Source organism: Sus scrofa, chromosome 15 (assembly GCF_054392235.1).
Source record: "Sus scrofa isolate SSC_HxYL_T2T_F1_AM1 chromosome 15, Sscrofa_HxYL_maternal_Yorkshire_Landrace_v2.0, whole genome shotgun sequence".
Lineage (NCBI taxonomy): Eukaryota > Metazoa > Chordata > Mammalia > Artiodactyla > Suidae > Sus > Sus scrofa.
Genome location: NC_139397.1, coordinates 91103643 through 91126057, shown reverse-complemented (window position 1 = coordinate 91126057; position 22415 = coordinate 91103643). Strand labels below are relative to the sequence as shown.

Here is a 22415-nt window from a genome sequence, read left to right as displayed (position 1 = left end):
CTATGGGATGCCAGCTTGTCCTGTCTCAGCCCACCTTTACTCTACCCACCATTCAAGATTCAGGATAAATACTGATTCCTTCATGAAACCTTCCTTTATGCTTCCTCCCCTGATATAACTTACTCTGCTATTTCCTAGTAAATATTTACGCATATGTCATACCTCTCTTTCCATATTATAAGCTCCTAGATCAGTTCAACAATAGCGTCTTAAAATAGTAATATCTGGAAGTTAGCCATGAGGTGTAGAACAAATCATTTATTCTTAATAATTGTTCAAATATATTGAGTCGTATACTTTAAAAGGGTGAATTGTATAGTATGTGAATTATATCTAAATAGGCTGTTATAAAAATAATAGTTCAAATACTAATACTTGTAAGTGATTTAAAATCATTTAAATAATTTTAAGCAGGACAGGTTACAACGTGGCACATGTAGCATGCACACATGTGTATCTCTTATTTCCCAAGACCTCATGCAAATGTCAGTAAAGAGGAACTAAAAAGAATAAGCTCAAAATAATGAGACTAGAAGAAAGAATCATCAAAGGAAAATATTTTTTAACATATTTCTGGAAGATGGAGATGGAGAGAAGATAACTGCTTCCAGTAGTAAATGACTAGATAATTCAAAATTACCTTTCTTTAAAGCCAAATAGTAAGTTAAGACAAGATTTAAAATATACCTGATTGAAGGCACTGGAAAGCTAGCAAGAAAGTGAAGACATACATACATACTGAACCAAGGTCCAGGAGATGACAGAAATGCAAGAGGACAGTTCAGCACTGGGGCAACTTTTTTCTGGGAGACATGTGCCAATTCCAGAAGAGGCAACTAAGAAGCTCTTAGGCTTAGCAGTGTGGGGCCAAGGGGACAAAAGTTGGAGTCTTAAACACCTAACTCCCAATACACACACATACTCTGACTTGGGATTACTAAGAGCTCCTCTCCAGCAGATAGTGAACCAGAAGCAGACTGCTCTCAAAGGGACTTCAGGTCCATTTCCAACCATCCCAGGCTCGAAGTTGGATTAAAGAAGTCCTTATTTATTCATGCTCCCAGCAAACATCATTGTTTTATGGAGAAAGACAGTTACCATCTTGGGCCTCAAATTCTCTTTACAAACAATTCTACAAGTATAATTTCCAGCAAATAATAAATAACAACCAAGACAGTTAGAAAACATGAATGAGAACCACATCACAGTAAAACTGCTAGAAACCAAAGAATGGAAACCTTAAATACAGTCAGGGTAAAAGACAGATTACCTTAAAAGGATCAACAGTGTGGCTTAACAGCTGATCTTTCAACAGATACAATGAAAATCAGAAGATAAAGTGCTACCTTTAAAGTTCTAAGAAAAAATAACTGCCAATATAGAATTCTACACTTATCAAAAATATCTTTCAAAAATTATGGTGAAATAAATATATTGGCTGTTAAATAAAAACTTATTGCAGCAGACTCACACTTAAGGAAACACTAAAGAGTGTCTTTAGGCAGAAGGAAACAGATTTCAGAAGAGAAGGTCAGAGATGTGGGAAGAAATGAAGATAAATAAAAGCAATAATAATAGTGTCTTCTGGGACATAAAATACATATGAAATTAGATACACCATAATAGTGGCAATATAGTTAAGGAGGAATATATAAATGTAGATAGATTATATATATATATATATTATATAATATAATATGTATTATATATAATATATAATATAATATGTATTATATATAATATATAATGTAGAATATATAATGTAGATAGATTGAGAGAGAGTGGGAGAGTGAGAGAGAGAGAGAGATTGTAGATAGTGTTTTAAGGTCTTTGGATTCTTACATTATCTAAGAAGAGAGTGTAAGTAATACAAGTAGTGTTAGATTTTGATAAGTCAAGGATGCATATCATAATTCTCTCTACAAGAGAATGATAAAATGTGTGTATATACCTAGTAACATAGCCTTAAAATATATAAAAAAAGAAAACTGATAAAAATAAGAGGATAAATAGACAAATTCATAATCATAGTGGGAGATTTTAACATACCTGTCTTAAAAACCAATAGAAAAAGCAGTCAAAAAATCAGTAAGTATGGGGAAGATGACAATTACCAAGCTTGACCTACTGTGCATACATTGAAAGCTGCAGAGGGGGAGTGCCCATTGTGGCTCAGTGGAAATGAATCTGACTAGTATCCACGAGGATGCAGGTTTGATCCCTGGCCCCACTCAGTGGGTTGAGGATCCAGCATTGCCGTGAGCTGTGGTGTAGGTCACAGATGCAGGTTGGATTTGGCACTTCTGTGGCTGTGGTGTAGGCTGGCGGCTACAGATCCGATTTGACCCCTAGCCTGGGAACCTCCATATGCCACAGGCATGGCCCTAAAAAAAATAAAAAAAAAAAAGAAAGCTGCAGGATGCACTTAATGTTTAAGTATATATGCAATATTTATAAAGTTTTATCAAAAAAAAAATCAAATGCTGGGCCATAAAGCCTCAACAAACCATACTTAATTGTTCTCTAGCCATAACACAATTATGCTAGTCTCAACAACAAAAAGAATCTCTGTATGTTTATGAATTAATAAATAAAAATTTGAAAATCTCAATTAAAAAGATCAAAAGAGGAATAAATATTTGAAAACATTTTGAGCCCCCCCCTCAAATAAAAATACTTTCATGGTTGCTACTAATTTCTTACTTGGAAAATTATAGTTTAAATGAACATATTAGAAAGGAAGGCTTAAAATCCTAAGAAGTTAGGAAAAATAACAGCAAATTATATCAAAGAAAATATATAATAAGTATAATAAATATAAGAGTAAAAGTCAGTGAAACAGATAAAATAGGTAAAAAGAGATGAAAAATCAAAAGTTGTTTTCCTTGAAAGATAATAAAATTGACAGGCCTGACAAGACTAGTTAAGGAAAAAGAGAGAGAACAAAATTATCACCATCACAAATGAAAAAGGGGGAACTTATTATAGAGTCTACAATATTAAAAATATTTTCTGAGACATTTTGAACAATTCTAACCAAATTGGAAAATGTAGAAGAAATGGGAAGAAAGGGACAAATTTATTGAAAAATAAAACCTACCAAAACTGACACAGGAAGACATAGAAAATAAATAGTCATGTTATTAAGGGAATTTTATCCATAGTTGAAACTTTCCCTTATAAAAAACTGTAGGTACAAATAACTCCCTAGGTGAACTAAAAAAAGTTTTAAGAAGGAATTAATGTCATTTTTATATGAATTCTTCCAAAGAAAGACAAATTCAATATTATGAGAATTAAAATTTTACATTATGTGCTAATTTTATCATGAGCATAACTACAAACAATTTTTAAAAATTAACAAATCAAAGATGTAGTATGTAAAAGGATAATACAACATGATAGAGTTGTTTGTGTTGCAAGAAGGCAAGGTTGATTCACATTAGAAAACCAGCATAACTCACTACATTAACAAATTAAAGGAGAAAAATCATAGGTTATTTAAATACATAAAAACCAAGTTTTTGACAAATCAAACACCCATTTATATTAAAAAAACTTTTTAGTAATAGAAAGGAACAGCAAATATTCAGTAAAATACTGAAAGTTTTCCCTTTGAAATTGGGAAAAAAGACAGGAATCCTACTATTCACCCTCCTAATCAACATTGTACTGGAAATCTTAGTCAGGGCAGTGTGGCAGATTGGTTACAAAAATGATTCCAGTTTTCTATTTCTCCCTGTACCTGTGCCTGTTGCAGCATAACTTTGTAGCACCTCCCATCAAGAGATGGATTCTATTTATATACGTCTTGAATCTGGGCTGGACTTGTTAAAAGAATGTGGTGATATTGGTTAAAAGAATGTGGTGATATTGACTATATGCCAGTTCTTAGCCTTAAGAGTGCACTCTCTCCCTTTTTTCTGGAGACAGCCACTGCCACTGGAGATAACAGCAAATTGAAGGGTGAGACTATACTGAATAGAACTAAGTTAGCCCAGCTGGCCCTGTTGTGGCTCTAGATATATGAGGAATACAGCCAATATCAGCAGAGCTACTAAGCCGATCTCCAGCTAATTGCAGATACACAAGTGCGCCCTGGCAAGACTAGCTCAAATCAACAGAGATACTTAGTTTGCCCATCTACTTTCAGAAATATGTGTTGATTTGGGTAGTTTACAGTGCATTAACAGCTAATTGAAACAGGTAGGAAGATAAGAAAAAACAAGTATAAATACTGAAAAGGAAGAAAAAGTCTATAGTTATTTCCAGAGGGCCTAATTGTGTATGTAGAACATCCAAAAATATCTACAGATACATTATTGGAATTAATGAACAAATTTAGCAAAGTGGATGAGCCTCAAGTTCAAAGTATCAGTTGTATTTACATACAAGGACAATGTCTTAGTCTGTTCAGTTGGCTATAACAGAATATCATAGAGAGGCTTAAACAACAGAAATTTATCTCTCACAATTCTGGAAGCCAGGGAGTCCAAGATTAGAGTGCTGGCAGATTTGGTGTTTGGTGAAAGTCTGCTTCCTGGTTCATAGATAGCCATCTTTTCACTATGTTCTTATATGGCAGAAGAAGCAAGCAAGCACTTTGGGAGTTTCTTTTATGAGGACATTAATCCCATTCATGAGGGCTCTATCCTTGACTTAGCCACTTCTCAAAGGCTCCACCATCAAATACCATCACATTGGGAATTAGATTTCAACATATAAATTTTATAGGACACATATTTATTCTATAGTAGGCAACAAATAGAAAAAAATTTAATAATATCAAATTACATATGGTACATAGGAATAAAACAAAATATGTGTCATATTTTTCACATAAGGTTATAATCACTATTGAGAGAAGAGAAGGAATAATTAAATAAATAGAAGGCTATACCATGTTTATGGATTGAAAAATCCAATACTGTATATACATGATAATTCCCTCCAAATTGACTTATAGACTCAAGAATTCCAAAGAAATCCCAACAGGATTTTTTTTTCCAGAAGCTGATTATTTAATTCTATAATATGTAGAGGGACCAAACTAATCATGGGTGTCTCAGAGAAGAAAAACAAGATTGGAAGATTTTCTCTTCTATATACCAAGACCTATTATAAAGGTATGGTATTTAAGGTAAGGATAGCAGATAGGTCAATGGAACAGAATACAGAATGTGGAAATAGGCACTTAAGTATTTGATTTATATAAATGGTAGTAGTTTATTATTTTTTTATTTTTTACCTTTTATCTTTTTGCCTTTTCTAGGGCCACTTCCCATGGCATATGGAGATTCCCAGGCTAGGGGTCTAATTGGAGCTGTAGCCACTGGCCTACACCAGAGCCACAGTAATGCCAGATCTGGCCTATGCCACAGCCACAGCAATGCCAGATCCAAGCAACGTCTGCCACCTACACCACAGCTTACAGCAACACCGGATCCTTAATCCACTGAGCAAGGCCAGGGATTGAACCTGCAATCTCATGGTTCCTAGTTGGATTCATTAACCACTGAGCCATGATGGGAACTCCTAAATGGTAGTAATTTAGAGCAGTAGGAAAAAGGTGGATTTTTTTACTGAATGTGGCTGAGATGACTGAATATCTATTATAGGAAAACCTGAAAATTGATCTCTATTGCACACCATTCACAAAGTCAGTTCTATGTGGGTTGAAGATCTAAATGTGAAAGGCAAAACAATAACGCTTCCAGAAGATGTTAAAGGCAAATATCTTTTTGACCTTGGAGTACAAGATTCTTAACAGGCTATAGAAAAACACTAATCAGAAAGGAAAAGATTGATAAGTTGTACTATGTTAAAATTACAATAATTTTTTTCAATCAAAAGACACTTTAAGAGAAAGGGCAAGCCACCCTGTGGAAGAATTATTCCCAACACAGATAGCTAGCAAAATATAATATATTTCTGCAAATTAAAAGAAAAAATAGTTAACCAATTAAAAATGGACTGGAGTTTCCGTTTTGACTCAATGGTAATGAACCCAACTAAGATCCATGAGAATGCGGGTTTGATCCCTGGCCTTCTCAGTGGTTGAAGGATCTGGTGCTGCCAGGGGCTGTGGTGTGGGTTGGGGACATGGCTTGGATCCTACATGGCTATTGCCCTGGCTGTGGCATAGGCTGGCAGGTGCAGCTCCAATTTGATCCCTAGCCTGGGAAAATCCACATGCCACAAGTGCGGCCCTAAAAAAGCAAACAAAACAAAACAAAACAACATGTAACAAAAGAAGATATCTAAAATGGCCACCAAACATATACAAATGTGTTCAATATCATTATTAGTCAGTGGTATGTGAGCCATAAATCACAGTGAGACTCTACTATATACTCATCAGAATGCCCATATGAAGACAATTGATAACAGCAGGAGTTGCTGAGAATGTACAACAATGGGAGAACTCTTATACTGTAGGTGTGATTATAAATTGGTACCATCACTTAGGAAAACAGTTTGCCACCACCTATTAAAGTGAAGGTATGCATACCTAAGGATCCTACAATTCTAATCCTAGGTATGTAGCCAACAGAAATGCATGCAAACAGGAGTTCCCGTCGTGGCGCAGTGGTTAACGAATCCGACTAGGAACCATGAGGTTGCGGGTTCGGTCCCTGCCCTTGCTCAGTGGGTTAAGGATCCACAGTTGCCGGGAGCTGTGGTGTAGGTTGCAAACGTGGCTTGGATCCCGCGTTGCTGTGGCTCTGGCGTAGGCTGGTGGCTACAGCTCCAATTGGACCCCTAGCCTGGGAACCTCCATATGCCTTGGGAGCGGCTCAAGAAATATCAAAAAAAAAAAAAAAAAAGAAAAAAAGAAATGCATGCAAACATACACTAAAAGGCATATACAATGTTTGTAGTAGCAATTTGCAAAATAGCCTCAGACTGGAACCAAGTCATATTTGACTATTGAAAGTAGAATAGGTAAATCAATTATGGCATATTCATATACAGGAATACTATGCAGTCATGAAAATGAATGACCTACATTTACATCCCACAACACAGATGAATCTCAGAAATATAACACTGAATAAAAGAAACAAGACCTTCCAAATTACATACTATATTACACCATTTATATGCAGTTCTGCAAACCTACCTTTAAGAGGCAAAACCTATCTATGGTGTTTAGGGAGACATGTAATGATAAAACTATAAAGAAAGTCAAGGAAGAGTTTACCAGAAAATTCATAAGAGTGCCTGCCTTTGGGAGGCAGGCGACAGAAAGGACAGACAAGAGGGAGGCTTCTAGAGTGCTGACAATGTTCTCTTCTTGACATGGAAGTAGTTTAGAGATATTTTCTTTTTTTTTTTTTTTTTGCTTTTTAGGGCCACACCCGAGGCATATGGAGATTCCCAGGCTAGGAGTCGAATAGGATCTATAGCTGCCAGACTACACCATAGCCACAGCAACGCCACGTCTGAGCCACATCTGAGATCCTTAACCCACTGAGAGAGGCCAGGGATCAAACCTGCGTCCTCATGGATGCTAGTCAGATTCGCTAACCATTGAGCCACGATGGGAACTCCTTAGAGATACTTTCTGATACCTTATTGAACTGAGTCTTCTGATTTGTGCCCTTTTCTGTATATGCATTATATTTAAAAAATTAAGTTTTAAAAAAAATGGATGGAAGCATATCTGCAGATGAACCAAAATGGAGGAAGAAACAGCAGCTTAGAACATGAACACCAATGGTTTACAATGAAGTTTTAAAGAAAACCTGTTCTATTCTCAGAATTACTCCTATTTTGTCCAGGGATGTTATTCCATTGCTCTTGACATTACCCTTCAGCATGCTGGTTTTCTTCATATGAGGTATCCCTCATAGAGATACTATCTAAAGTCAATGGCACAAATATAGACGTTTAATTACATAATGTATTGTCTAAAAGGTAACAAAAAATTTAAACACAAAATTGTAAGCATTGAAGAAGTAAGAGAGAGGGGAGGAGAAACTGAGATAAATGCACATCTTTCATAAAGGAGGGGAGTAGATTTTGTCTAAAACAATAAATCAAGCACATAGAATCAAATTATTCAGAGACATAATGAAAACCATAAAAGGAATTAGATGGGGGAGGGAAGGATTGGGAGTTTGGGATTAGCAGATGCAAACTATTATATATGGGATTTGAATAAACAAAAAGTCCTACCATAGAGTAGAGGGGACTATAGTCAATATCCTGTGACAAAGCATAATGGAAAAGAATATGAGAAAGGATGTATATATATGTGTAACTGAGTCACTTTGCTGTACAGCAGAAACGATCACAACATTGTAAATCAATTATACTTCAATAAAATTTAGAAAATTAGAAATAATAAAAGAAAAGATGGCTTCTGGGAAAGGGATGAAGTTTGGAGCACAGAGAACAAGGCTGCTTCCCACTACCAACCCTCCAGACTATTAGATTTTTGTTTTGTTTTTGCCATGTGCATATTATCTTGATACATCTAGTAGGATATTTATGAGATTCCAGGTTGCATCCTTCTCATCTACTGATTTAGGAAGTGCTCTTTGAGTTTATAGCATTATGACTAATCAAAGAATAATATGCACCGTCTGTCCTATCTATGCTTCAGCTTCTAAAGTACTGTTAGGAGCCATAGCTATGGCAGTGACCAGTAATTACAGAGCTTCTGAACTGCGATTTTATAATTACTTCTATTTACTTTTCAACTTTATTTATAGATATGGTTTAATTAGAAAGAAGGCAGGTATAAAATTACATTGTACACAGACAAGTGGGAAGTTACAAACACTTAATATTCAACAGTTTAAAAAGCTAATATTATCAAATCAAAAGTAGATGAATCAATGCTAAAAGTGAAATTCCCCAAACCACTTATATCAATAGAAACATTAAAAATCTACATATTCTAGGTGCTACTTTTTTAAACAATAAATTCATTGGTGTTTCTTCTGCTCTATTTGCATACTTCATGAATACTACCTTTGGGGTGAAGATCTGGAAAATAAATCAAGACTGATTTTTTAAAAAGTAAAGTTTACTGAACAACTGGCTCTCTACACTTCTTTCTTATAATAATTTCGCAGATCTTTAAATGCTTCATTTCATTGCTTACACTTGTAAAATGCTTGTTAGAACTCTCCCCTTTAAAATTCTGGTAATTTTTTTCTACTTCCTCAAGTTTATTTTTCTCAAGATCTGGATACTCCCATGTGCATAGCTGCCAAATAGTTTAAAGTAAAAAGAATATTAAGAACATCTTTTCTAGAGAGAGAGTCTCGTTAGGTTTTGACCTTATACGACAATTTCACATGCCATTCTGCAGAGCAGTTACTCAAAAAAAGGCTTGTATTAAATCATATTGAGTAATACAATATAAGGGATAACATCATTACAATAGGACTAGCCCAACCTTCAATGAAAAATCAGAGCTTATGGTGTAAGGAAAGTGAGCAATCCTGCATCACATACAATTCTTGTCAGATATATTTGTGCAACTAAGTCTCTCCACTCATTGAAGGGTGGGCGTTCATTGGATGTCCACCCCCTGCCAGGCACTGGGCTGGCTCTGTGCATATAAGATGCTTTCCCTCCAGGCACTCACAGCCTCATGGAGACAGCCGACCAGGGAATGCAAAGTTACAAAGCAATGTGACATGGACTCTGGCAGGGCCACATTTTCTTTCTGTCTCACTCCTTTCTTTTTACTGCGAAGGTGATGGGGGGTGAGATGGTAAGATGGAATAAAGAGACAAAGGCTTTACTAGCATAATAATTAGCAAGAGAGGGGTTCATTTGCCTTATAGGAAGAACCTGAAAGATTCGGGCTTCTCCCCCTCAGCATCAAAAATTATCCTGGCCTCAGAGACTTTGAGGGTACGCCTCCGGGATGGCGGGATGGTGGTCCTCAGCAGGGGAGCCCTGACCCCGGGGAGAGGTGGGAGGGCTGTAAAAGACCAGCAAAGGTGAAGGGGATGCAGAGGAGAGGCGAGGAGGCAAGGGACTCCTGGATTTTCACAGGGGCAGATTCTGTGTGGAACCTACATGGTACGAAGAAGAAAGCTGTCTTATGTGTTCCTAAGTGAGAGTGTTTCCCTCTTAGCCGCTGGGGCATGAATGACTGTCACTGCTATAGTGGAGGTGTGCTCAGTGCCCCACAGGGACCCGTGGAATGAGAAAAGTAGGGGTTGCACAGCTCAGGTTACAAAGCAGATGTGGGGAGGGTGATGGAGGCACGAAAAAATGGTTCAGAATGTGAAAATTGTTCAGAAAGGCTCTGGCACAGACCACACGACCAAAGAAGCTGATCCCACTGCCCTGCTTTCTGATTAAATGACCATCAGGGAGTTACCACGACAGTTCTTACCCTCACCAGGACCTGGGGGGGGGGGCGGGGGCAGGACGTACAGCTCAGGGCTGAGCAAAAGATGCTCCTTTGGAGGATAAAGAAAAAAAGAAAGGGTGGGCTGAGCTGTCTTCCTCAGGGATAGAGTCCACAGGTGACAGAGATTTGTAATATTCATCTTCCCCATCAAGCACTTTGATTTGGCTGCAACAAAGGAAAGAGTTTCAGCAGGAGAAGAAAACAAAGGCACCAGTTATCAATGGGGCAGCTCAAGTTATGTGAGTACCTGGAACCAGGTTGGGTCACAACACTGGGTCGGGGGCAGCTTAGGCTAGCTCGGGGCTTCCTAGCACTTAGGAACTGGGTCTGATCCACAAAGACTTTCACCTCTGGGTCATACACGAATAATGGACCCAACCTAGTGGTGTCTGGATGTTGTGATTATATTGCAATTTGATTTATGTGACTTAACTTGTCTGGTTCCCTGTAAATACTCAGAAGTTTCCCTCCTGACCTCCTCTAGTTCTCAAACTAGTACCCATTACCTACCTCGCTGCCATTCTCAATCCAGATACTAACAATCAAGTCAGCCACAAACTCCTCGGTGTCCTCTGGCTAACCATTCTGGGAAATCTTCCTTTGTGTACCTCCAAGGCCCAGGGGCAGGGAAGTGTGGAGGAAGTGACCTATTTGCATTGCATGGAGTGCTCTCATTTGTGGGAGAGTTTTACACAGCCCAATACATGTCTCGAATTATGAGGAAGGTACAATTCCCTGGGATAGTTATGAGAAATAACATTTGCCTTTTGGTGGCAATTTCAGTCTTTTCAGACAGAATAGATTCGAGTCTTGTAAATACTTGCTACTGTGAAAAGTAGTTTCCAGTGTCAATAGTGTGATATCCCCATTGCATATTTTTAGAAGCCTCTCTGGAAAGTTTGGCATTTTCTGTAATATCACAAAGGACCCCTTCTGTTTACAGTTGCTTAGAACTAAGAAGACAGATATTTACCCAAGTTTTCTTGGCTTCCTCTTGCTCCCTTGATATTCTAGAGTTCCCTGTGGAGAGGGCCAAGAACACACAGTCAAAGCAAAGCAGCAAGTCGTTAATTTTTAATTCAAAGTGATTTTGTGTTGAATGCAAGCAGATGCTGATAATATCAGAAGTCACAGCATAATTTTTTTGATCAAAGGGCTCAAGTGAGCCTGATGAAGCATGCATCTTGCTCGTCTTTGATAAACCACATCAATTATTCACCGTGAAGGCAGACATCCTGACATGAAAGCAACAGATAAAGAGCCTAAGCACATGTTCAAGACGAGAGTATAAGAAAGTGGGGGTGGGGCTGGAGGGGCTGGAACAGGTATTAATAACAGAATTATTAACTGGAAACAAAGCCAGTGAAACAGCTTTATGGCCACTTTGAACTCACATTTAACTGGTTATAGTACATGGTGTCCTCAGGGCTACTCAACATTTTGGGCTGCTGACATCTTCGGCGAGGTATTCGCTGCTTCTGTACGAGACCATTTTCTGAATCTGCAACAAGAGAGCAAAACTTTTCTGCAAACCATCTGAGGTTTTTGGAAAATTAAATATAAAATTGCTCATCACATTAATGCACTTCATAGAAACTGTGTCCCATTTTAATGGGCATGATAGAGCTTTGCTGAAACTAGGAGAAATACCATCCTAAACACACACACACACATACACATGGATTGCTAAGTGTAAAGAGGACAGCAGAATAGCTGTCGGTAACTCTGCCTTCATCTTTCTAAACTAAGTGAGCAGTCAAGTTGTCTCTGATGTGGTTTGGGCCACTACTGTGGCACAGGTTCGATCCCTGGTTTAGGAACTTGTGCATGTCACGGATACAGAAAAAAAAAAAAAAAAAAAAAAAAAGTAACAGAAAGCAAATTGGTTTGTCCATGCTGGTGAAGTAAAGGCTGGTGGTCAGCCTTTGTAGAGCAGAGAGTTCCCTTTTAGTGAGATAATTTAGTTATGGCAATCTTGGGCAGTTTGTACCACATCCTATAGTGAGAGCTCAAAGACATCTGGAGCACATACACTCTTGGGTAGAAAAGAAGCAAACATTTCGGTGGGATACATTTTGTAGGGAAAATGGCTTGAGTTAGTATTTTCTGAAATGCTTTGAACAATGCCACTGATCCGTGCAGTCTCTGGAGGTAGTGTAAAGGAGAAGGGGAAAGGATGGCTGCGTGATTTCATTGAGCAGCCTCTTCGTGTTAGTCCTGATTCAGAATCCTGGACCAAGAGCGCACTGAAGATTAAGAAACCACGTGTCCAATGAAGTCATGACTTATTTTCCTGCAGTTCTATCTTCTTGCCAATACCCCCCACACACACGTGTGTGTGTGTACACGTGTGCACAGGTGCATAGAATACTACTCATGAATGTCACGGTCTGGAGAAGACATGACATTTTCTTAGACCAAAGGTATATTATAAACTATTTATAATAAAGAGTTGGAGATTTGTATTTGGAGTTACAGTTTGATTTCATTAGAGATTCTTTTTTTTTTTTTAAATAATGATTTTTATTTTTTCCATCATAGCTGGTTTCCAGTGTTCTGTCAATTTTCTACTGTACAGCGAGGTGACCCAGTCACACATATACATATATATATTTTTTCTCACATTATCATGCTCCATCATAAGGGACTAGATACAGTTCTCAGTATCATTACAGATTCTTAACTATACAAGGAAATTCTGTGGGACTTTTCTAAGTGAAGAATGACCCAGCAAGGATCATTATGAATAACAAATGATCAGTTTCCTACATATGAAGTTTTGTATCTTTAAAAAATTGGAACCTATCAATGTTTAAACAAGACTATTAGAACCATATAGGACTTTAAGAACAATCCAAATACCCATTTTTTTTTTCAGAAAAGGAAACCAAGGCCCATAAATGCTGAATGAGTTACCCCAGTTCAAGTGGAAGAGTGGGAACCCAACCCTTGATTTCTTACCTATTGTTCTAGCATTTTAAAAAAAACTACAGCACATTGTCTTTCTAAATAAAAAAATTCTTCTAAAAAGTCAAAGGTCTGAGTAAAAGCAAGCTCTAGGAATTTTTTTTTTCTTTTTAGGGCCGAAGCTGCATCATATGGAAGTTCCCAGGCTAGGGGTCTAATCAGAGCTACAGCTGTCAATCCGAGCCACAGCCACAGCAATGCCAGATCCAAGCCATGTCTGCGACCTACACCACAGGTCATGGCAACGCCAGATCCTTAACCCACTGACCGAGGCCAGGGATTACACCCTCATCCTTATGGATACTAGTCAGATTCATGTCTGCTAAACCACAATGGGAACTCCCTATGAAAAAATATTAATTAGCATAGCAGATGGTGCCTGCAGAGGGTTCCAGGAGCCTTAAGAGACATCCTCGGTGCATATCTTCAGGACTGTGCAGAGGACAGGACTTCAGCCTCTTGTACTGACATCATCCTCAGAGTATAAGGAAACCAGATCTGGAATGGGTACATTCTGATAGTTCCAAGCTACCAACCTCTATATGTTTTGAGAAGTCCATATTCTGGAATGTGGTAGAAAACAAGGTTGTGAGGCTCTTTTATGTTATCTCCCCTGATTCATAGATTAATGAACAGAAGCGTCTAGACTTTAAGTTGCTGGTGTGAGCATCCACTGGAGATCTGGCATCTACTCTCTTAGATATTCTACTGCTATAGGATTCCAACATTGGCCACTTAAAAGGATGATCTTAAGCAGTTTTTGAGTTCAGCTGAAGTTCAGCTCACTTTGCTATGATTTTATGTAAAGTTTACAATTGATCAGAAGCTTTTATTTATATTCTTAACTGGGAATGCTTAATATAAGATATAGTTCTCAACTTTTACTCTTGAGGAACTTGCTGTTTCATGGGTGGGTGTTCTTTTCCTGATTCCTAGAAAGAATTCAGTTATTGGATAGAATTTTCTCTATTTTAACATTTCCCATAAATTAAAACAAACTGTTGGTTATCTAATGGTATCTATGCCATACTAGAATCTAGTTTATGCTGGCATCTGATTTAGCATCAAATTTTAATTTTCATTATTTTTACTTTATTGTCTCCATATTTCATGGTATTTTACAAAAAGTGCCAAACTTTCAGGTGCTTTGCATTGGAACAATAACAAAATTGGAGTTATCACTGATATATGATCAATCACAAGCAACCAAATAAAATAATTGAGAAATGAATCATTATTCAGTTAATGCTGTTGGAACAACTGGGTTGCTGTTGGTACAACTGGATAGCAATATGTACAAAATGTAACTTAAATACAGATTTTATTAAATACATCCTGTATGTAAGGTACTTTGCTTGATGTTGTGGGGACTACCACGAGAAATAGGGCAAGATCCTTCCTTTCAGTCTAGTAGGGGACCACTGAGTCTTAAGTGGTTAAGTGACTTGCTTAAGGTCATAGCCATTGCTGCTGGACTCAAATTAAGTTTTTTGTTTGTTTGTTTGCTTTTTAAAATTCTAAATATTTACTTTTCTCAATATTGCTTTTGATTCTTACAGGCCACAATAAATTCCAGATGAATTATATAGTTAAACATTTTAAACACTTCCATAAAAACTTTAGAAGGAAATGAAATAGACTATATAACTTAACTGTGGAAGAAGATATTAGGGACAAGGATGGGTTCAATTACATTAAAGTAAAATACTCTATGATGGAAAGTAACAAAATCTTAAGATGAAAGAAAGTGCAACATAAAGTTAAAAACAAATAAAAAATATATGTACACACAAAAGTCTACCATCCATAATGTGGAAAGGACAAGGCAAGAGAAAGATGGATAAATATTCATATATTGCAATACAATTATGAAATAAGATATTGAAAAATATTCATCCACACTGACAATTAAAACAATTACTACTGTCTTTCTATTAACTAGGATAAGTTGAAAGGTCAAAAAGACAGTGTGGGGAGTTCCAGTCATGGCTCAGTGGTTAACAAATCTGACTAGGAATCATGAGGTTGCGGGTTTGATCCCTGGCCTCGCTCAGTGGGTTAAGGATCTGGCATTGTTGTGAGTGAGGCGTAGGTTGTGGCTCGGATCCCAAGTTGCTGTGGCCCTGGTGTAGGCCGGTGGCTACAGCTCCAATTGGACCCCTAGCCTGGGAACCTCCATATGCCGTGGGTGCAGCCCTAGAAAAGACAAAAAGACAAAAAAAAAAAAAAAAAGAAAAAAAAAAAGACAGTGTGGGAGTGACCCCAGGTACACAGAGGAGTCTCTAGGCTCCATTTCTCCTGAAGTGACTTGACAATAGATAACAAAAGCTAAGCAACTTGTGCCAAGGAACATGTCCCAACAAAGTGAAGGAAAAGAGAAAAAAAGACCATTTGTATAAGGATGGATATGATAATAGTTTCTGTAATAGAAAAAAGCCAGAAACATGCTAAATATTTAATAGGTGGAAAGAAGTTCACTCTGAGATATAAACATGATGTTATACCATGAAGGCACCACTGTGGATAAATATGGGTAGGATACTAATAAAAATGTAAAATTCAGTAAAAGAAGCAAAATACAAAGTGGTATATTGTATACTGATTAAATCCAAATATGTATGCCCTTAAGAAGTTTATCATATTTTTTCCCCTTAAAAATTTAAAGATAAAAAATAATAAGGCATGTATGATAAAAAATTTTATTTTTCAATGTATAAAGAAACTATAGTTAAGAAAGTCTAAATCTATATGTAGTAGAGTGAAAGCTTGAACTCCTGTCTTTTGACTCTTGAGTCAACCAGTTTGCTCATAAGAGATACAAAACAATAGGGTTATCGCACAATTACCTAGGTCATTTGACTAGTATATGTAGATGAGCCGGGCAATTCAAGAGTGAAGACGTACATTAGCTTATGAGTTATTTACTTTGAAGACAATGATATTCTAATTCTGTAAAGTGCTGACATCTACTTGACATAAATGTTTGTAAGCCAGGCCAGACTCTACAGTTTGTAACACTCTAGGTGCTACCTACCTATTGTGCTTTTTAAAAGCATATCATGTCATGAATACCAGTTTGTATTTAACATGGGTCTCTCCTTTTTGAGAATTCCTATGCCTTTTATCCCCCAGCACCTTTTGATTTCACATTTGAGACCTTGAACACACCCTTCTCTTCTGACTTGTCACAGAACTCTAGAATGAACTGGAGATAAATCCATCAAAAAATGGATGAAAGACGGAGGAAGTTTCAAGAGTACCAGGAAACGCATACTTCTTATTCCCTAATTCCACATCATTACATGGTATGGCTACATGGTTAGCTATGCCCTTGGTGAGAGACAAATAGCTAAATTCAGGTGATGGCTTTGTTACATAACTTTAAACAGCTGGTTTGGAAATTTAATATTTCAGTTTTCTTTAATTTGAATTTCAGGTAAACAATACCTTTTGAGTGTTAGCCTATCTTGTGCAACATTCGGGACATACTTACATTAAAAAGTGATTGTTTAGCTGAAATTCAAATCTAGGCAAGTATGTCCCCCCCCCAACTTGGCTACCCTAATTCAAACACAATTTTAAGGCACAAATGAGGCTTTTTGTTCTCTCCCAGAGTCTCAGAGAAGAAGAAGGAAATGACTTTCTCTATTCTATTTGACTTGCTGAATTATTGCTATTTTGGCCACAAATGCTCTTCCCTAATGTTGTCCCCTAACACTTAGTGTTTCACTTTCCATCACCCACTGCAGATGTGCCAGTTCTGATACATTTCCTAGTGGGATTGCAGCAATGGAAGGACAACTACAGGGATGGCGGGATGTGACATACAGCCTAATTATTCTCTGGCCTGGTGAACAGTATGGACTGCAGGTCAGTGAGCAGGGATCCTGGGAGAGCACCCACTCGCACCCTCCTTGAGGGCCTCAGCAGATGTGGATACTTTATGAACAGTATGATGACTGATCTGATTGCCATTTTGTGGATGAGGCATTCCCAGGGTCTCTTGCCAAGTAAAACATCCCCTTGAAGCAAACAGTGTTCAGCGTTCTAGATTTACAGATGGCAAACCCTATATGGCATTATGAGATACACCCTACTTAGGTCATTTTCTTCATACTATAGCAGATGTTCATCTTCTAAAAATACCAATGCCCAGATCAGATCAGGATCTACACATAGATGTGTATATATTTTAATCTCCTTAGATGGCTCTACCATACAGCCATTCTTGAGAACTACTGTACTAGATCATCTTAAACCTTTCCTTCCCAGTAAGAACCACACTGGCAGGAAGTCTGCAATAATCTGAAATGCAGTCTATGGAAAACTGTGCAACTATGAGGTCTATGGGATTAGGGTTGCCAGATTTAGGGAAAGAAAAAAAAAAAAAAGATGCTCAGCTAGATTTGAATTTCAGATCAACAACCAGTGTTTTGTAAACCACTTGCTCCTGATATGCTCTGAGGCATGGGCTGCGTCAGGGTGCTCAGAAACTTGACAGGGAGCAGGAGTGGAGAAATTTTGCCCAGGGAGTTCAAATTTTCAAGTTTAAGTTGTGACATGGAGTATGATAAATCCCTGCAGTTTGGCTCCTTGTTTTTACATCTAAGGGGTCGGAAACTTGGGGAGCTTGGGCCCCTCTGCTGGTCTCTCCTCAGTGCCTGGGTTTCCATCCAGTTCTTTTCTTTCAAACCCCAAGGCTTAGGCCATGGCCTCTATTGTGATGTTTATTCTTTAACTGAGATGTTTTTCTAAGTTTTCACCTCACCACATCTAACTTCAGGAGGGACTAAGGAATTCAGGAGGCTTTTGTAAAACACACACACACAACCAGAAAGAGAGATTTTCTCCTGGGGTGCATGTAATTCAGATCTTCCTTTCTAAGATGAAAGGAAAGCTACAAATTTTCCCAGTTGCCATGTTATGTCATAAACAATCTTCTTCAAAATTGCAAAATTACTACAAAGAAAACATCCCTCAGTAAAATTAGTGCCTGTGGAAGATGGTGGAGTTATAAATTGTCTAAGTGGAATTTTCTCCTTACTAGTTAGGGAAGTGATAATAAATTTGCCTGAAACTCTTTTATAGCTCAGGGCTTGGCAACATACTCAGTAAACAACAAATGAATGACTGAATCGTGATTATTCATCATTTTTGTTAAGATCTGTTCCATTTCTGTGGTTCAATCTTGGTGTCTGTCAATTAGTGTATTAATGCCAAGGAATTTCCTATCCTGGGACATCTCTGGGAAAGCTTAGTCTACCAAGGAGGAGATGAAATCGGCCTTTTAAAAACAAGGTTCATTAAGTTTTTTTTTTTTTTTTTTTCTTAATATCCTTTCAATATTTTTTCTAGGGATATCTATTCACTTTTTTTTTTCAACCAAAAAAAAATTTTTTTTACTCATTCATCTAGTTTTTTACTGCTTTTCTCCACACTTAACAACAAAATCATAAATATTTTCTATGATATTAACCCACTTTAAAAATAGCATATTTTGAGTTACATTTTTTTAAAGCAATGAATGAACATGATGTTCAAAGAAGTGAAGGAGTGCGAAGCCATCTTTTCTCCTACCCTCCTCCTATTCTCCTAACCATAGCAAATGCTAGAACAAGTTTCTTATCTGTCTTCCAGATTAGTCTAAATGGCATCATTTTTAACAGTTGCATGCTATTTCATTTTATGAGTGAACCATGATTAACATACATTATTTCTTGTTTTGGGCATGGAAGTTGTTTCCAATGTTTTTGAACAGTAAGCAATGCTGGGAGGAACATACTCATAGTCTGATCTTTGATAAATCACATGATTTTCTTAGGATAAATCCTTAGAAGTGGAGTTATTGGCCAAGGACTATATGTATTTTAAATGCAATGATTTTTATTTCCAATTTCCTTCTAGGAAGTGTGCAGCAAAATATACTTCTCCCACCTGTACCTGAGATTACCTGTTTCTGAAAGCCCTCCCCAGCATGGGTCAGCATCTTTAGAAAAAATCCTGACAACTCAATAGGTAAAAAAGTGGCAGACCATTTGTTTTGATTTGCATTTCCTTAATTACTTGAGAGCATGAATGCCTGCCCTTCCCCCCTTCCCCATGTTATTGGCCATTTGTCTTTCAGGATTCCTCTTGAGCTGGAAGCACAGCAATGTTCAAAGGTCTTGGCTAGACCTAAAAAGGATGGAGCTAGTGGCCTGTCTGGTGTGAAAGGATGAGAGGTCCCACTGGCTAGTAGGTGTGGAGATACCTACATAAAAAATTACCATGTTGTAGGAGAGTATTTCTCAAAATTGTCATACATCTGCCACTTAAATATTTTTCATTATATTCAAGACACCTGTGCTATTGTTTATTTAATATTTTAAAAATCAAGTAATTGCTTTTTTTCTGCTTAAATGCTTTCCTTTAAAAATGAAACTTTATTCACTACTGCAAATGGAAAATAAGTGTCATTTACTATAAATATAAGTAAACCATAAATAGAATGAGAACAAAACAATATTATCACACCTGAGCTAGAGTCTGTTTCTCACAGAACATTCTGGGCTTCTTAAAGGCTTATAAAAAAAGGACATGTGAGTAAATGTAAGAGGAATAGTAAGACATAATAACACCAATATGATTTTCTCCTTAATTTGAAGAATTGTTTTGTTTGTTTGTTTTTTGTCTTTTTGAGGGCAGCATCTGCAGCATATGGAGGTTCCCAGACTAGGGATCTAATTGGAGCTGTAGCTGCAGGTCACAGCAACACCACATCCTTAACCCACTGAGAGAGGCCAGGGATTCAACCAGCAACCTCATGGTTCCTAGTCGGATTCATTTCTGCTGTGCCATGACAGGACCTCCTAATTTGAACAATTTAAACAGAATTGTAGGACGGGATTAAGATGGTGGAATAGAAGGACTGGAGCTCAACTTCTCTCCTAAAAACAACAAAATTCACAACTAAAGACTGAGCAAAATTCAACCAAATGGACTGGAAACTTTCAAAATGATATCCTACTTCAGAAGACAAAGAGGAGGCTACATCAAGAGGTAGGAGGGGTGATTATGTGATATAAGCAACCCTATACCTCCCAGGTGGGAAGCCCCACAGACTGGAAGTAACTGTATCACAGAGACTCACCTATAGGAGGGAGAGTTCTGAGCCCCACGTCAAGTCCCCATGACTGGGGATCTGGCATTAGGAAAAAGAGCCCCCAGAGAATCTGGCATTGAAGGCCAGTGGGGCTTGTGTGCAGGAGCTCCACAGGGCTGGAGGAAATAGAGACCTCATTCTTAAAAGGTGCACACAGTCTTTCACATGCACTGGGTCCCAGGGCAAAGCAAAGGCTCCACAGGAATCTCGGTTGGACCCAACTGCAGTTCTTGGTGGATCTCCTGGGAAAACAGGGGGTGAATATGGCTTGTTGTGGGGTAGGAGCATTGGAGGCAAAGCTCTTGGGAATATTCATCAGCATGCATTTCTCTGGAGGTGGCCATTTTGGGAAAATCTGGCCCCACCCATCAGCGCTGAGAAGCCCCAGGCCAAACAACAATCCAGGTGGGATCATGGCACCACCCATCAGTAAACAGGCTGCCTAAAGAGACCCCCCGGCACACAGCCACCTCTAATCTCACCCAGAGACAAAGCCCCACCCACCAGAGGGATAGGAATCAGCCCCATCTACCAGTGGGCATGCATCAGTCCCTCCCATCAGGAAGCCTACAGCAAGCCCCCATACCAACTTCAGCCAAAAAGAGGGCAGACACCAGAAGTAAGAGAAGCTAAACTCTATTATCTGTAAAAAGGTCACCACACCAAAAACCTATAAAAATGAAAAGACAGAGAACTATATCTCAGATAAGGGAGAAAGAAAAAAACCCATAAAAACAGCTAAGCAATGAGATTCTCAGCCTCCAGGAAAAAGACTATAGACTGTTGATGCTGAAGATGATGCAAGACATTGGAAATAAACTGGAGGCAAAGATGGATAACTTACAGGAAATACTGAGCAAAGAGATACAAGATATAAAACTTAAATAAGAAGAGATGCAAAATACAATAACTGAAATAAAAAATTCACTAGAAGCAGCTAACAGCAGAACACAGGAGGCAGAAGAATGAATAAGCAATGTGGAGCACAGATTAGTGGAAATTATGGATGTGGAACAGAAAAGAGAAAAAAGATAAAAAACAAATGAAGAGAGTCTCAGAGAACTCTGGGACAACATTAAATACACCAACATCTATATTATAGGGGTGGCAGAAAGAGAAGAGGGAGAGAAAAGGACAGAAAAAATATTCGAAGAAATAATAGCTGAAGCTTTCCTAACATAGGAAAGGAACCACTCACTCAAATCCAGGAAGTGCAACGAGTACCTTATAAATAAACCCAAGGAAGACTACCTTGAGACACGTATTAATCAAACTGACCAAATTTAAAGACAAAGAGAAAATACTGAAAGCAGCTGGGGAAAAGAAACAAGTAACATACAAGGGAACCCCAATAAGGTTATTGGCAGATTTTTCAGCAGAAACTCTGCAGGCCAGAAGGGAGTGGCATGATATACTTAACGTGATGAAAGGAAAAAACCTCCAACTAAGATTACTTTACCCAGCAAGGCTCTCATTCAGATTTGAAGGAGAAACCAAAAGCTTCACAGATAAGCAAGAGCAAAGAGAATTCAGCAACACTGAACCAGCTTTACAACAAATACTAAAGGAATTTCTCTAGGCAGAAAAGAAAAGGCCACAACCAGAAATGAAAATACTACAAATGACAAGGTTCACCAGTAAAAGTATATATGCAGTAACAATATGAAATCATCCATGCACAATTATGCCACCAAAATCAGAAATCGTGAGAAGAGGAGGGTACAAATGCAGGACACTGGCGATGCACTTGCAATTAAGAGACCAACAACTTAAAACAATCTTGTATATATATAGAGACTCTCATATCAAAACTTCAGAGTAACTGCAAACCAAAAATCTACAATTGATATACAAACAAATAAGAAAAATCAACTCAAATACAACACTAAAGATAGTCATCAAACCAGAAGAGGAGAGAACAAG

At 37.8% G+C, this 22415-nt stretch overlaps 1 protein-coding gene and 1 long non-coding RNA gene across 17 annotated transcripts in view; one reads left to right on the top strand and one right to left on the bottom strand.

Annotated features, from left to right (window-relative positions):
• LOC106506278 (uncharacterized) overlaps window positions 1–19858 on the top strand; it is a 144957-nt gene extending 125099 nt beyond the window's left edge. Inside the window, exon 4 of the long non-coding RNA XR_014829530.1 lies at window positions 19256–19858. This is a non-coding gene — a long non-coding RNA (uncharacterized LOC106506278). The remainder of the gene's footprint in view (window positions 1–19255) is intronic.
• MYO3B (myosin IIIB) overlaps window positions 8680–22415 on the bottom strand; it is a 453696-nt gene continuing 439960 nt past the window's right edge. For all 16 annotated transcript variants that reach the window (XR_014829525.1, XM_084999438.1, XM_084999439.1 and 13 more), the window contains 3 exons: window positions 11779–11885; window positions 11358–11404; window positions 8680–10549 (listed from right to left, as the gene is read on the bottom strand). Coding sequence is in view for 15 of the 16 variants with exons in the window: in XM_084999438.1 (XP_084855564.1) it covers window positions 10411–10549; window positions 11358–11404; window positions 11779–11885 (293 nt within the window). In the remaining variant the exon portion in view is untranslated. The remainder of the gene's footprint in view (window positions 10550–11357; window positions 11405–11778; window positions 11886–22415) is intronic.